The following is a 17,227-nucleotide window of genomic DNA, read 5'->3' on the forward strand; positions in this document are numbered from 1 at the left end:
CAGGATACAAAGCGGCTGTATCTCAAGTAAAAATAATTTTTAATAGAATGTATTTACAAAGTCGCACGAAACAAACGGACCCACGTTTTTTATTAATGGGGAAGAAAAAGAAAAGGTTTTCAAAGGTGTCCGGCTCTGGGCTCATACAGCCACGTCTAATTGTTGTGTTCTATTTCCTTTGTTCTGTAGAATAACATGATCCCCGCTGGTCTGACGTGGGAAGAGATGCTTCATCCATTGTATCAGAAGTACAAAAACTACATCACATGGGGAGACCAGGACTTGTTAAATATCATTTTTTATTTTAACCCAGGTGAGACCTGTTTATTTGGCTTAGATTTACCCTGTATTGGAAGCTTGTGTACGCTAAAATTATTTTACTCCACATTAATGGGCCTGATATGTGCCGGATTATCAAATATTCTGAATTATCGGTTGCCATAGAAAACGAAACAAATCCGTACCACGGGGTGATACTTACCAGCAGCTTTTTAGCTCTACTCTACGATAGTCTATATTCCACCTCCTATGAGGTGCTGCTCTACCCATTCCACCATGCTTTAAACTGTAGTTCTGCTTGTTTGGAATTGGCTGTTGTGTATACGCATGAGCACACGTTTTAGATACTTTTTACCGTGACTGTGTTGACGAAAAAGGATGTGGCTACGAGTAGTCGTAAAATGCACCAAATTTAGACACGGACCGTTTTTTGCTACAAAATATTGGAGTACATGTACGCGAGTAGCGTAAGGAAAGGTGCCTAACATGCCTAGCAAGTTGCGCCAAATTTATCAAGCCACCTTTTGATGCTGGCAGTGATTTTGAAAATTACTTTTTTTTTAAATCTTTTTTTATTTTTTTAATTTGTTTTATTTTTTAATGTATTTTATGTTATTGTTTTAGAGAATCTGTTTGTATTCCCGTGTCAGTGGAATTATCGACCGGATCACTGCATGTATGGGAGTAACTGTAAATCTGCCGAGGAAGATGGCGTATCCATTCTCCATGGCAACAGGGGCGTTTACCATGATGACAAGCAACCAGCGTTCAAGGCTTTCTATGAAGTGATACGTGATGTATGTGTAAAGGATATTCCACGTCTTTGTGTTTTACGTCTTTTCCCTGATCCAAGATGCCGAGCATGCGGTTGGTAAGGTGGGCATTACTGGTAGAGGGTCTTGTGCAGATTAGAAACTAAAAACAGCTATCTGATTGGTTGATACGGAGATCTGCGACTGATACCAAGTGCTTCCATCTCTCATGAGTGCCAGTCGTTGCCCCCCCCCCCCCCCCCCCCAACAAAAAGCTCTCGTCTTAACATCACATTGTGCCATAGATTTTGGCCAATATTCGTTTCAGTGCTTGCCCACCTATGACGTGCCCTCCTTTGTTATTTTACAGAGGGTCACTATGAGTATATCATTGATGCCCTGAATTAGTAGGAGGTAGTTGAGTTGTCTACATTATTTGGGGCAATTCAGTGTACCCCTTCATTATTTCATGTCTGTTTTAAAAATTCTGCTGGTTGCTATTGGAAACAGACAGCGGTTTACTTCCATTCTGCTGTCAGTCATGTGACCTAACTCCTTAGTTCTAACTTGTAACATTCCGTAACCCCTCTTAAAGAGACAGCCATCCCCATTTCTCCGTATAACGGGCTCAACTAGCTATTGGAGGGTATCCACATGATTTCCATACCTTATTGCAGATCTGTCAAGTGGTATGTTTTTCTTTAAAGGGGTCCTATACTGGAGAGGCGCAAAATTTTACAGGTTATTTATTAGAATGTTACATTTTTTGTCTTCATTTTTTATTCCTGTATTGATATCATTGACACGTTGTTCTCTCCCATCCTCCCGGCAGTATCCATTTGATGGAAATCTTTTCCAGTCGATGTATTACCCTCTTCAGACAAAGTTCCTGGAAAGTGTCCATACATTATGCGGTAGGATCCCGCAGGTATTTCTCAAGCAGGTTGAGAGTACCATGAAGAAGGCGTATGAGAGACGTGTGATTTTCTACGCTGGATCTCGAGTACGAATCTGAGGGTTTTAAAAGTGACGGCGGTCATTGCTTTAAGGAGATTATTTAAAATACATTCTTTTTATATGGATAAAGTTTTTATTGGGGAAGTTTACAGCTATGCAAAAATAAACGGAAGCGGTTGGGATGACTCTTCAAGGACTTCTACCAAGGTATTCAGTGTATCCTCAAACCAAGGGGAATGACTGACTGTACATTACTTGGAATACACAAAAAAAATTCTGTCAAATATTAAGTATAAATGATACAAAAATATCCCGACAGAAACGTGGACAGTTATGAACCTCATGTGCAAACTGGTGCAGGCACACAATTGGGGGTGTTGCCTACAGCAACCAATCAGAAGTCATCTTACATTTTTACCAGCATGGGTATTGCCAATAGCAGCCAATCAGATGTCAGCTTATACTTTTCAGCATAGAAAATGGAAGAAAGAATTTGATTGGTTGCTATGGGCAAAGAGTCTAATGTTGCCTGAAGTAGTATTCTTACATAAGGCCCAATTGCGTCACTTTTTTTTTTTTTAAAGAAAGTTTTATACTTGTTTTTAATTGTGAAGAATGACTGAGGTATTCCCACGAGGGGAAGTGTTTGTGTGCTGGATATGTGTAGAAACGAGGTGCAAACAATGTGTTGTTGCCCATAGCAACAAATGACACTTTGCAAGCGTTAGGAAAAATGGCAACTGGTTACCATGACCACCACCACCATTTTTTCCACGGTATTAGTTTTTGTACATAAACCACAATAGGAATATTCAAGACTGAGGATACACAGCAATAGTAATATGAATAATGAAGTATTCCCAATTAATCGCTAGGGGTGTGGCCACTACATTTTGGGAACTAATGTTGCTAGTTCTTATTAGGACAGTTCGGTCTTTTCTTTTTTTTTTTTTTTTACGTTTTCCACTATTTGAAATTAAAAGACGGAAATTAATTGTACAATTTTCTCCGTACGCTGTCAGTAGATTGGTGCATCGGGGCCATATACAGAGTATATTACAGTATAATCAGAAAAGAGTTCATATCGATTTATAGTCCTTATTCACAAAAAGAGAGATATTGTTGCTCTAAAAGTTTTATCTGGAAAAAAGTTTCAAAAAGTTTCTAACTTTTTTTTATAAAAAAGTGTGTTTGGTGCAACTTCACAATACTTTTTTTATTAAAAATTAATTTTACGTTTTTAGATACAGCTGCTCTGTATTCTGTATACACAGCAGCTGTATCTAGCGCTATTTACTGAATTGGTCAGCCCCGCGGACCTGACTGGTTCAGTGTCAGCGACTTACATGTGATAGTTTAAAGGTGGATCGACACGTAGGACCCGCTGTCACTGAACCTGTCAGTCCCGCGGACCTGACGGTAGCAGGATATAGTGAATGATACAGCTGCTGTGTATGGAGAATACAGAGCAGCTGTATCTAAAAAAGTAAAAATTATTTGTAATAAAAAGTATTTGTAAAGTTGCACCAAACACACTGATGCACCATTTTATAAAAAATTAAATATAAATTTGCCTTGCAAGAGTGTACACTCCCACTGTTTTTTTGTATACAGCTCCTATACAGACTTATCTGTCTCCATGGTAAGAGATTACACATAAACCCTGTGTACTCTGATCCTGTAGTTATAGTCCCTTCCATCGGTCCCCCATTCATTCCGCAGGTTAGCAAGGAGGACAGTTGGAGGGGAGTATAACCGCAAGATCAGACTACACTGGGTTTGATTGTAGTCTGTAACCATAGAGACCCACAGATCTGGCTAGAAGCTGCAGACTCAAAACAATTGGACATTTGTAATCAATAATGTTCGTAAAGTTGATTTATTTTTCATACCTCGGAGCAATAGGAAAAAACCCTTGGTTTTGAAGATGGTAATAAGTATTCTGCACAAATTCTTAGCAGCCAATCAGATGTCCATTTTTATAAGACTAGTAGGGGCTGTTTTAGGACGACAACCCCTGTCAATATGCCCTGTTAGGGCATATGGATGTCATAGAGGGGGTGGTGCTTCGCTCGGGATCCCCTCAATGTGTCAGAACAGAGGGCCGCTCTGTAGGAGCAGTTCCCGATTTGTTGACCCGGTGCGTCCATGCAAAACATGGATCGCTTTGCATCTGAATCTACAGGAACAACGTATGTCTGGATGAGGTTGATCTTCGGGGTAAAAGAAGCCGGTCCTGCTAGCTTCATTTTAAAAAGGGTTAGCTTCGTGACACCGCCCCTTTTAAGTTATTCAAGAAAGTTTCTGATTGGACGATAATGTGCTATATCATAAAATTATATTTTGAGAGCTTTAAATGGTTTTTTAAGCTTTAAGTAAAAACTAAAAAATAGATATTGTATAAAATGAACCAATGGGATCACATATACATTTTCAGGCAAATTATATGTGTATATCTTAATCTGCCAACTTTCTTCTGGCTGCTCAAATGGACAATCCTCATATTAATCCCAGCTGAATGTTTGTTATTTGTAGATTATGTTGGGGGAACCAACAGAATTTTACAGGAAAAATCCAACTTTTCTGCTTTAACAGAATTGCACACGTAAAATCCAATCGGTCTGATCCATTTAAAGGGGTTGTACAGGATTAAAAAAAAAATGGGTGCTTTCTTAAAAAAACAGCCCCACACCAGTCTATGGGTTGTGGCTGGTATTGCAGCTAAGTTCCATTAAAGTGAATTGGTTTGAGCTGCAATACCACACACAACCTGTGGACAGGTGTGGCGCTGTTTTTTTTTTTTGTTTTGTTTTTTAAAGCCGCCATGTTTTTCTAATTCTGGACAATCCCGTCAACCCTGACAACCATTATGTACATTATATTGAGGGTGGATCCTACTGAAATATTAGAGACCCCCCCCCCCAAATCGAATCCCTTGTTATTTGATTGGCTGCTGAGCCGGATTATTATGCCAGCCCGAATGTGGTATTTATTTGAGAGAGAACAGTACATTGTAATTCAGTCTTCACCACCCAGGCTGGAAGTCTGGCAGTTTCTTCGCACAGTTTCATTATTGCCCATCGTCACCACTTTTTCACAGCGTGCAGTAATTGATAGTACCGTGACTACCGCAGGAAATCCAATACATTCGCACTTAAGCGACTTTTGTGTAATGCTGATGAACTGCGTCGTGCTGGAAGGAGGGTAGATTAAAATGTTTGTTGTCAAACAGGTTATGATTCCGTGCGAGTGAAGTCGGGAGCCTGGTATTGATTCATGGGGAGTTGGCACAAGACATTGAAATGCCTACTGGAGCCATGCATTGACGGTGAGAGGATTGTGCGGCAGGAAGGGCCAACATGGGGCCCGTATCAAGCCCATTATAAAGTAACAGAGCGGATTCATATGTAAAGAGTTTATTTACACTTGGGGCCAGTTTTAAGGGGTGGCAAACTGGCAAGTACACTGGGCCCCAGTTTTCCAGGTGGTCTCAGAGGGCGGAAACCCTAGGAGCAAACTTAAGCCACTGACGTATGGTGGTATTTTTGGGGAATTGTGGTATTGCAACTACATGGCAGTATTATTACGGATCTTTACGGATTAGTTCACACGTAGCGTAAACACTGCGGAATTTCCGTCAGGATCTTCACCATGGAAATTCCACAGCATATTACAATAGCAGCAAAGTGGATGAGATTTCAACAAATCTCATCCGCACGCTGCAAAAAAAAAAAAACGCACTGAAGACGTGCAGAAATTTACTTGCTGTGTGTCAACTTATGTTGCGAAAATGTGCGGAATTTCTGCGCAGACAATCCTGACGGAAATTCCGCCGTGTTTATTCTACGTGTGAACTAACCCTTAGGGTGTGTTGACACGGCTTATTTTCGGCCGATTTTTGAAGGAGAACGCCTCCAAACATCTGCCCATTGATTTCAATGGGAAAAACGGCATTCTGTTCCGACGGGCCATTTTTTTTTTCGTAAAAAGACGCCTGCGAAAAAAGTGCATGTCACTTCTTGAGCTGTTTTTGGAGCCATTTTTCGTTGACTATAGAAAAACCGCTCCAAAAACGGCCAAGGAAAACGGCGTGAAAAACGTGAGTTTGCTTAAAAATGGCTGAAAAGCAGGAGCTGGTTTCCCTTAAAAACCGCTCTGTATTTATAGACTTTTTTGGTTAAGCGTGTGAACATAGCCTTAGGGTGTATTATTTGGTAACTGTGTATTATATGTGCACTATATGATGGTTGTATATGGCAGCATTATCTTGGCACTATGTGGCGGTTTTATAAGGAAAACTGGCCAAAAATGGCAAGCTGGTGACGTTCTTAAACTGTGTGTCGTAATTAAAATGGAACGTTGAGTAACTTTGCAAATACATTGTATTATTTATCTTGTTCTGATCTTGAGTTATAGCCAGTATTATACTCCAGAGCTGCACTCGCAGTTCTGCAGGCTTCAGAGCTGAATCATTGTCTTGTTCTGGCGATTTGCCTTCTGTAAAGTTTCATCTTTACACCAGGCACTGTACAGTAATCTGATGTTTGTCGGACAATGTACATGATGACGAGCTTGTTGACTGTTTCCAACTCAGCACAACTTATGTAGATCAATTTTCACATACACACACTATAAAATGGTGTTCAAAAGTAGGCCTACCCAATATTGTCAGTCTACTCTTCGTAATGTCTTTCTTAGCAAAAACCTATCCAATGTATTTGATGTAATAGGACAGATCTGGAGAATTATAGCTCTTATATGTTTTACCAGCAAATTTTCCTTGTAGTTCGGTGTTTGGACCATGATGGTAGATTATAGAATTTCGGCCATACGATCCTTATTTATTGATTGTTCTTGCAGGGCCGACCTGACATTGGATGGTGTAATGTGCCGTACCTCCTGTTGGTGCCCCCTATGGCGTGCTGACATCTGTGTACAAATAACCATACAGTGCTCATTTATCAGCACCATGCAGTATCTGTGCCATGCAATTTCCTAACAGTGCTATATAATACCGCTACCACCATACACTGCAAAAATAATACCGCACAATCCCACCATACAGTGCTCAAATAATACCAGCATAGAGCGACCAAATAATAGCTCCATACATGAAGTAATTTGATAACCTGCTGTACAATGTCTTAAAGGGTAACTAAACGTTCACTGACCTCTCATAGTGACATGTCAGAAGTTTTGATCGGTGGGGTCCGAGCACGGAGTCCCCCACTGATCGTTAAAATGAAGCGGCAGAAGCGCTCGTGTGAGCGCTGAGCCGCTTAGTTTCTGTTTGGTTTTGTTCGGAAAGCCGATGTAACGGTGTACGGGCTCGTAGACTTTCTATTGAGCCCGTACACCAACTGCTTGGCTTTGGGAGAAAAGCCGAACAGAAGGCAACTGGCTCAGTGCTCACCCGAGCGATTCTGCAGCTTCGTTTTAGCGATCGGTGGGGGTCTCGGTTCTCGGACCCCACCGATCAAAACTTCTGACATGTCACTATGACATGTCAGAAGTTTGTTGAACGTTTAGTTACCCCTTAATAATACTGCAATACAATTTATATTTGGATTCATAGTTGCAAACCTTAAAGGAGGTATTCCATCTAAGACATTTATGGCATATCCACGGGACTCGCAAGAGGATGAAGGGGACACTTGGCGCGGGTTGCGAGCTTGGGTATTTTGACCAAAATATCAACGAATACCTCATGTTTGTCATAATTTTTTTTTCAGGAAGCAGCCAGGCCTTGTAATGTTGGGGGAGAATGGGGTATCCGTACTTAGTATGAGGCACTTAGCAGGTGCTGGGCAGCCCGTCTGATCTAATAGTACGGGGGGTAACTAATAGGCAGTATTCCAGCATGATGCACTACACGTCAACGTGCGACTGGCACACTTCTAGAAGCCAGATTTGTGTGCAATTATAATACTAGGCAGCCACCCCCTCGTGAATAGTAGGTATGAGAGTGGCTGTTCATCAGTATTTTGCACCTGAGCAATCTCCTTCTATGTAGCATTTTGCTTGTCTGCATCCTGCTGGGAACTAGTGCTTGAACCTGCACTTGTATCAGTAATATGGCCTTTTTCAGTGATTTTAGGCAAATATAATTCCTTTTTAGTGATTTCTTTGTAATATCCACAGGATATGCCACCAGCTCTGGGACGTGCACTTCTCTAAAGAACGGGGTTCACCCAACTCCTATCCCGCATAGTGAGGCGGCCGCTGCATCCAGATGGAGAATCAATGGAGAGTTGCCTGCACATATATGTGGCTCTCTCCACCGATTCCTATTGGAGTTACAGAAACAGCTGATTCACGTGGATATGCCATAAATGTCTACAGCCCCATGCACACAACCGTAGAATTTGTTTGTAATTGCGGACCGTAATTACGGTCCGCAATTACGGACCAATTCACTTCTAATGACCACCGACAACTTCCCGTATTTGCGGGAAGGTGTCTGGGCTGTAGAAAGCCTCCGCAAAATATAGGACATGTCCTATCTTTTGCTTTTTACGGACCGTGCTCCCATACTTTGTATGGGAGCACAGGCCGAAAATGGAGGTAGCTGTCGCCGGCCATGCTCGTAATCACGGACTGTGATTACGGGCACGGCCGTGTGCATGAGGACTTCGATGGGAATAACCCTGTAAGTGATAGAACATTGACATTGCCCTTTTTCAGCAGGGATGTGTAATGCGTATTGTGAGAACACACAGCTGGCACACACCATAGGATAGCCCAGCGTGTACGCCACTACTAATATATCATAAATCCGTTCTTGCCAGGCTGAGGTCAATTAAATTTGATTGTAATGTGCTGTTAAAAAATAATGGAATATTGGGTGAGATTTACAAAGCAGAACGCGGCAGAATTCTGGCTTAAATTACGCCAAAAACCTGTTGCGGCAAATTTGTTAATGCATTTCAGACACATTTTACACACTTGACAGTTTTGAAAAGTGTCTAAAAACAGGGCATGGCTAAGAGGAGTTGTAAAATGCTCCAGATATATTAATGACGTGTGCCAATCTTTTGGCACAAAATATTACTGAAGGACAGCCATGAGATGGCGTAAGAAAAATGTCTATAGGTGGCCAGACAGCTCCGATCCGCGGAAAGATAGAACATGTCCTATCTTTCCACGGATCATGGACAGGACTTGGGCGGCACACATGGTCGTGTGCAAGAGCCTTAAGGGGTCCATCCACCTTTGCAATAAATTTTTCTTATTCCACAAACGCATCTAAAATACAAAATGAAGCAACGTTACAAATAGTCTTGATAAAACAAAAAAGCCTTCTGTTTTGTGTCTACAGCTCCTATGCAGACCTATGTGTCTCCATGGTCACAGATTACAAACAATCCTGTTTAGTTTGATCCTTCAGTCCATCTTTGCTCTTTTCTACTGTTTGCAGATTAGTAAAAAGAGGGGGCAAAGGTATTGGATTAACACATCTAGGCCTGCATAGGAGCTGTATACTCTATACGGTAGATTTTTAACCAAGTCTATTAAGTTGCTTCATTTTTTATTTTTTTTACATTTTAGATGCAGTGGAGCAATAAAATTGTTGAATTCCAAGCCTGAGTGTGCTCCATTTTCAGATTTTCGGGATTCTGCGTGTGATAGAGCGATGTGTTCTTTTATTTTCCGAGGATTTATCCTACAAATACTTGTGTCAGTGTTACAATGTGCCTTTTGGGTTTCTTGGTCTTCAGCCACTACTCAGAAATTCTACATAAATATTATTTTGGGTACACGTCACCGCCACAGTTCAGCCTTATTAAGCCTAATACACATTAGCATGTTTTCTGTACTGTTTTTTTTTTGTTTTCTTTGCATTTATGTGCATTATACAATACTGGAACTGTAAAGCCCTTGTCGTAATGTCTTGAGGTTACTCTGTATTGATTATTTATGTCTCCCAGGGAGACAATCATGGAAAAAATATGTCATTTACAGACCTACGGGACTGCCGGATACAACATATTGCTGGCTAGTGTGTCCCTATCCAGGTTGTCCATGTAAAACAGCGGTCTGCAACACGGCGGCACTCCAGCTGTTGTGACACTACTACTCCCAGCACACAGGGCATGCCTGGAGTTGTAGTTTCACAACAGCTGCCAGGTTGCAGACCACTGATGTAACGGCACCAGTTGGAGGCGGCTATTTTGTGGACAGATCCAGCACATTAAAATAGGATCTGCGCACTGAATGACCGCTCCCAATGTGTGCAGGTAAATTACCACTTTTAAATGTCTGTTTTTGGTTTTCTTTTTGATTTCTGTTATTTGCATCTCATGTGTGTAACATAAGGTCAAGAATAAAAATGCTAAAGAATTGAAGATGTTGTCAAGTGCTTACTTACATGAATCGGGTTCATTAAAGGGTAACTAAACGCTCCAAAAACTTCTGAAATGTCGGATGTTTTAATTGGTGGGGGTCCGAGCACGGAGAGCCCTACCAATCGCTAAAATTAAGCGGCAGATGTTCTCGGGGAGCGCTGAGCCGCTTAGTTTTTGATCGGCTTTTCTCGGAAAGCCGAGCAGTTGGAGTACAGTCTCATAGATTTTCTATTGAGCCCATACACCAATTGCTCGGTTTACCGAGAATAACCGATCGGAGACTAAGCGGCTTAGCGCTCACCTGAGCTCTTCTGCCACTTAGTTTTAGCGATTGGTGGGGGTCTCTGTGCTAGGACCCGCAGCAATAAAAACTTCTGACATGTCAGAAGTTTTTGGAACATTTAGTTATCCTTTAAAGGGGTTGTCTTCCCTATGGACGTCATGGGGGGGGGGGGGGGCTGCTCTGGCTGACGCAGGGCATCCATGAGTTACATGGATGGCCATTCATTTTAATGGTTGCCATGCTATTAATGTGTGGCTGGCCGTGGCCTCTACCGGTGATGGTGACTGTTCTCCAGGGGGTTGTTCTGCTGATCACTAAGGGTCTGTTGAAAGGGAAAGATAGTATTACATGGTGCCCGTTGAAGCCAATGGGCGGACATGTAATACCACAACACACAAAGTCCTCCAAACCGAGAACCAATCTTTGCAGACACTCGGCTCTGGCTCATCTAGTTTGGGCACTCACATTTTCATCCATTGCAAGGATTTTTAATTCTTTTTTTTCATTTTGATTTTTTCTTGATTCATGGGCTTGGCCTGCACTGTTCATTGCAATATCTGGCATAGATGTTACCCCACGAAAGATCACATGCGGAATCGATGGACTATAAACCATCATTGTCGCACAGTGAAAGTGTTTAATTTCCCTGCAGCACCACCACAGGGGAAACTAAGCATTACACACTGTCCATTCACATCAATGTGTTGTCTGTGTAATACAGGACAGGTCCTCCAGAGCGAGAGACGCTCTCAAGTTCATGGCGGCCAATTGTGGCTGGTCATGGTGCCTGTCATAGTGATTTCTACATACATATATTGCACTAATATTAATGCTGTGGGTCTCTTAAAATAATTGTAATCCTTGCAAAATTGTTTGGCCTCCACTCTTGTGCCTTATTCTCTTTTCTTTGGTCTTTCTGAGATCTGCATTCAGTTTTCACTGCCCTCTACCACGTTACCCTTCCATCATCCACAGTGCTCGCTTACTGCACCTCATCTGAGTGGAGATGGCTCCACCTGGCTGCTGCGCCACACAATAGCTGCTATGCGTGCTACCCTAGTAGTTATACCTATGTGTAAAACCAAACTGGATGAATTGCAGAGAAAGTAGAGGGCCGGGGCTATGCATTTCTAAGAAGCCTGAGTGACTCTGTGACTAAATGATAGCTTCATAGCTGCAAAGAAAAAGCTGCTGTAACATCTACTTTAAGCAACCAGCTACAAGAGGAAGAGGTAAGAAAAATACTGGCTGATATAGCAAGAAAACTGCACACTGAGACTGAACAAGAGAAGTGTAGATCATTCTAAAATAATGGAGAAGGGGGTGTTTGCTCTTGTGTGATACATCCATCAATTAGCCAAAGCACAAAGCGGAGACAGAGTCTCTCTCTGGAGGACTGAGCATGTCCGTACACAACACAGGCAGCCTATTACTTTCAATGGGCAACATGTAATATTTAATTTCTCCTGTGGGGGCACTGCAGGGGAATTGAACACTTGCTGCTGGATTCCCACACAGATTACAGCTGATCACTGATGTTTCAGGCAGCAGTACGACGTGATCAGCTCTTTCTTGGTGTACCCTTCTTACAAAAAGGTACTGTAAAATAACAGAAAACCCCTTTAAGGGTATGTTCACACGACAGCGTCCGTAACGGCTGAAATTACAGGGATGTTTCCGCTTGAAAACATCCCCGTAATTTCAGCCGTAACGGCATGTGCAGGCGCTTGAACGCCGCGTCCATTACGGACGTAATTGGCGCTGCTATTCATTGGAGTCAATGAGTAACGGCTCCAATTACGCCCAAAGAAGTGACAGGTCACTTCTTTGACGCGGGCGTCTATTTACGCGCCGTCATTTGACAGCGGCGCGTAAATATATGCCTCGTGTGAACAGACAAATGTCTGCCCATTGCTTTCAATGGGCAGATGTTTGTCAACGCTATTGAGGCGCTATTTTCGGACGTAATTCGGGGCAAAAACGCATGCAATGCATCAGTGCTTACTACACGGGCCCTGCGCGGTACCTTCTCTTGGAATCCACCCCTCATATGCTGTATTGTCATACTATGTACAAATAACTATACCATACAGTGCCTATATAACCGCGTCGTACAGGTTTTTGCCCAGATAAGTGTCATGTGTTGGCCAAATAACAACATACAACTGTCTAAATAACAATGCTAGAACGTGCTGACACCACCATACGCTGTAAAAATAATATAGCATACAGAGCCTAGGGCCTCGTTCACATCTGCGTTCCGCTTTTCATTGTTCTGCTCTGTCAGAGGAGCAGAACAACGGAAAAACTGGAAGCACCAGTTCTGATGCACAACAGAAACCACCGGCACCAATGGAACCCATTGACTTTAACGGGTTAAGTTGGGTGTAACCGGAAACATTCGTTTTCGGTATTCTTGGGGGGATCTGCGACGGAAGCCCATAACGGAGCCTTCAACACAAATGTAAATGAGGCCTTAGAGCATCATAAAAAAGTAATCTAATAACCGTGCTATATAATGTCTAAATAATAATGCTATACAGTCAATAGTAATATCTGTGATCGTACCAAGCGATCAGTGGCGCCCCCTTCAGCAGCTGATGTGTCCTGAGTGACTGCAGTCTTTCTTTTTTTTATTATTATTTCTATTCTTTTTGATCTGTAAAAAGAAATGGTGTTCAATACTATCTCTGCCCGCCTCCCTACAGCTATATATGCGCATGGTATATGCCCTAAGGAAGGAGCCCCCGTGAGCTTGACCATTATTATTAGGACACTGCATTGTGTCTACTTGCCTTATTTAATGATGCGCAAATGTACAAACTATCTCATCCTCTTCTGTTTATCCCACTTAGGATTCGTTCACATCTGCGTTACGGTTCCGTCGGAGCTTTCCGTCAGGTGAACCGATAAACGGAACCCTGACTGAAACAAACGCAAACCGTAGGTTTCCGTTTGCATCACCATTGATTTCAATGGCGACGGATCCGGTGCAAATGGTTTCCGTTTGTCACCGTTGTGTAAGATTTCCGTCGTTTTGATGGAATTAATACTGTAGTTGACTGCGCTTGTCATTCCGTCAAACCCCTTTCACAATGGAAACAAATGGAAACCATTTGAACTGGATCCATCACCATTGAAATCAATGGTGATGCATATGGAAGCCTAAGGTTTCCGTTTGTTTCAGTCAGGGTTCCCTTCATGGGTTCCCCTGACGGAAAGCTCAGACGCAGATGTGAACGAAGCCTTCTATATAGTGCTATCGTCAACCCCTTGGATGTTCAGCTCCAACAATATTTCAAATGTGTAATTTTAACATAAGGGAAAAAGAAGCCGCGCGCTGTATGTGTATGCAAGAGCGACGAGGAACCTCCTTTTTTTCGGTCTCGTGTGGTGCACATTATTTAGGAACAATCCATTTAGGAGATACGTACCATACGGAATGAATATCCACGCTATATAAGTGTAGACTGGGCATCCTACGTAAGGAACGCCAATCACCTCCCTCCCCGCAAAACAGTAAACCCCCATAGTCCTCACAGGCGTCCTCATGCCTCAGCCACCCCGGTGCCTTGAGGATCTTTCAAAACCAGAGCAAGAGTTCATGCGGTATATTACCTATAACAAAATTAAAAGGGTTGTTCATGATTAGAAAAACATGGCTCCTTTCGTCCATAAACAAAACTGGACCTGTCTAGGGGTTGTGTGTGTTATTGCAGCGAAGTACAATTCAGTTCAATGGAGCTGAGTTGCAATACCAGATACTACCATTGAACAGGTGTGGCGCTGTATTTGGAAAAAGCAGCCATGTTTTTCTAATCCTGGACAACCCCTGTTGAAGCAATTGCTGATACTCAGAACACGTTTATTGACACATTTTCTTTAACGCACCCCACCAAGAAGTTCACGTGCTGGGGCTGGGGCATACTATGGAGGATAACCAAAAATAGACTGCCATATTATAATATTCTAGTCCTCTTCGGTCTTAAAGGGGTTAACTTGTATTGCAGGAGGGAGAAACTTCACATGACCTGTGACATCATCATCATCATCAGCGGGCGTTTCATGAAGGAGTCAGAGAAGTCACTCGAGATGTAACGTTTCAGTGGACGGATAGAAGAGGAAATGTCTCGTGATCGGTGACATTTTGTATTCTCGGCGCTATGAACGCTGGTAAAGCAACACAAGATAGGAATATAAAACGTCTGTGATCTTGGGCCGAGAGAGCATGTGGCGGTTACGTAACCGCATTATAGAGTGAAAATTGGTTCATCTTCGAGACATGACCTACATTAGTAAGTGGCCTATATTGGGGGGAGCAATTGATGGAAATACACTGGTGCACCCATGAGGGGTCCTCCTTCACAATATCAATATTCTTAAATTATACGCTGTCATTCCATGAACAATTATACCAAACAATTTCCATATATTATACCCCAAATCCACCACTACCCACCCTCAACCGGGTGTGAAAAAAAAAAAAAAAAAGCTCCTTCAGCTCATGTTCGTCTTCGTTCAGATCGGCGTCAGCGTCCTGATGTTCCATCGGAGCTTCACGTCAGAACGGAACCCCGATTGAAACAAACGGAAACCATAAGTTGCACAGCAGGGACCCAACGGCAATGCTTGCGTTCAGAAGAATTTCCGATCGCAAGCGTTTAACCCCTCAGATCTGGTGTCATATGTGACCACCGGCATCTGAGGGGTTTTACGGCCCCTTTGACTTCGGGGCCAGTCACAGGCTCCTGCGTGGCAAGATCGCGGGAGCCGGTGTGCTCCTATAGCAGCTGGGAGCCTTGTGGCAATAGCAATGCACTGATTTTGCCATAGGCTGCAATATTGTGATATTGCAGTCTACGGCATAAGCAATCTAATGATGGCAGGTTCAAGCCCCCTGGGGGGGGGGGGGGGGCTAAAATATAATAGTAAAAAAAAAAGTTTTAAAAAATGTAAATCACCCCCCTTTCCCTAGATCACATATAAAAATAAATAAACAAAAATAAATATAAGCAGATTAGATATCCTTGCGGTCGAAAATGCCCGAGCTATAAAAATGTGTCCAATACGGTGAACGCCGTAGCGGGAAAAAAGGTCACAATGGCCAAATCGCAGTTTTTTTCCCATTTTAACCACCCCAAAAAAAATTTATAAAAAGTGATCGAAATGCCAGACAGTCCCAAAAATAGTATTAGTAAAAACGATATCTTTCCACGTACAAAAAGACACAATGTACTCTCCATCTTACCTTTTCTTGCTCCCGCTGCTCTCCGGCCACTGACTGACGAGGTGGTCGGGAGTATGGAAACAGCGTAGCACGTCGAGCTATGCTGTTTTCTGAACTTGCAAGCTATAGCATATCCATGGGAAGTGTGCTCGGCTATTTCTGTAAGGGTATGTTCACACGCACTATTTACGGACGTAATTCTGGCGTTTTTGCCCCGAATTACGTCCGAAAATAGCGCCTCAATAGCGCTGACAAACATCTGCCCATTGAAAGCAATGGGCAGACGTTTGTCTGTTCACACGAGGCGTAATTTACGCGCCTCTGTCAAATGACGGCGCGTAAATAGACGCCCGCGTAGAAGAAGTGACCTGTCACTTCTTTGGCCGTAATTGGAGCCGCTATTCATTGACTCCAATGAATAGCAGCGCTAATTACGGCCGTAATTGACGCGGCGTTCAAGCGCCTGCACATGCCGGTACGGCTGAAATTACGGGGATGTTTTCAGGCTGAAACATCCCCGTAATTTCAGCCGTTACGGACCCCCGCCGTGTGAACATACCCTAACACGCGTAGTATTCGAAGAAGAAAGCCGCGCACAAACGCAACCACCTCTTCATTGATTCTCTGCCTGCATGCAGATGCCGCCTCTCCAGGCAGGGTGGGTGTTGGGAAACCCACTCTTGAGATGGGTGCAGGTCCCAGAGGTGGGACCCGCACCTATCTCTGGAACCTGGCCCCCTAAACCCCGTTCTACTGCTCTGTGTTGTGGCTGAAGCGTGCGATTCCTGAGCCGTGCTGTTTCCATAATTCATGGTCGGAAATCACACGACAACACAGGGCAGTAGACAGGGTTTAGGGGGGCCCGTACTAGAGATAGGTGCGGGTGGGACCCGCATCTATCAGACATTTATGACATATCCTGTGGATATGTCATGAGTGTCTCTGATGGGAAAACCCCTTTAAGTCCCCTCTGTATTTATTTAGGGGTTGACTTTATCCTCCGCAGATTTAGCTGCAAATGTGTAAGGCTTCGTTCACATCTGCGTCAGGGTCCCGTTCTGACGTTCCGTCGGAGCTTCCCGTCAGGACCGGACCCTGACTGAAACAAACAGAATCTATAGATTTCCGTTTGCATCACCATTGATTTCAATGGTGACGGATCCGATGCCAATGGTTTCCGTTTGTCCCAGTTGTTCAAGGGTTCCATCGTTTTGACGGAATCAATAACGTAGTCGACTGCGCTATTCAGTCTATCAAAACGACGGAACCCTTGCACAATGGAGACAAATGGAAACTATTGGCATTGCATCCGTCACCACTGAAATCAATGGTGATGCACATGGAAATCTATGGTTTCCGTTTTTGTTTGTCAGGGTCTTGACGG

At 43.1% G+C, this 17,227-nt stretch overlaps 1 protein-coding gene across 1 annotated transcript in view; it reads left to right on the forward strand.

Moving 5' to 3' along the window:
* Positions 1-7,204, forward strand: part of GXYLT2 (glucoside xylosyltransferase 2) — a 36,986-nt gene extending 29,782 nt beyond the window's left edge. The window contains exons 5-7 of the mRNA XM_075834046.1: positions 190-313; positions 904-1,076; positions 1,864-7,204. Coding sequence (XP_075690161.1) covers positions 190-313; positions 904-1,076; positions 1,864-2,046 — 480 coding nt within the window. The 3' untranslated portion in view covers positions 2,047-7,204. The remainder of the gene's footprint in view (positions 1-189; positions 314-903; positions 1,077-1,863) is intronic.
* The last annotated feature ends 10,023 nt before the right edge of the window (positions 7,205-17,227 follow it).

The sequence above is a fragment of the Rhinoderma darwinii genome, chromosome 7 (genome assembly GCF_050947455.1).
Source record: "Rhinoderma darwinii isolate aRhiDar2 chromosome 7, aRhiDar2.hap1, whole genome shotgun sequence".
NCBI classification, from domain to species: Eukaryota; Metazoa; Chordata; class Amphibia; order Anura; family Rhinodermatidae; genus Rhinoderma; species Rhinoderma darwinii.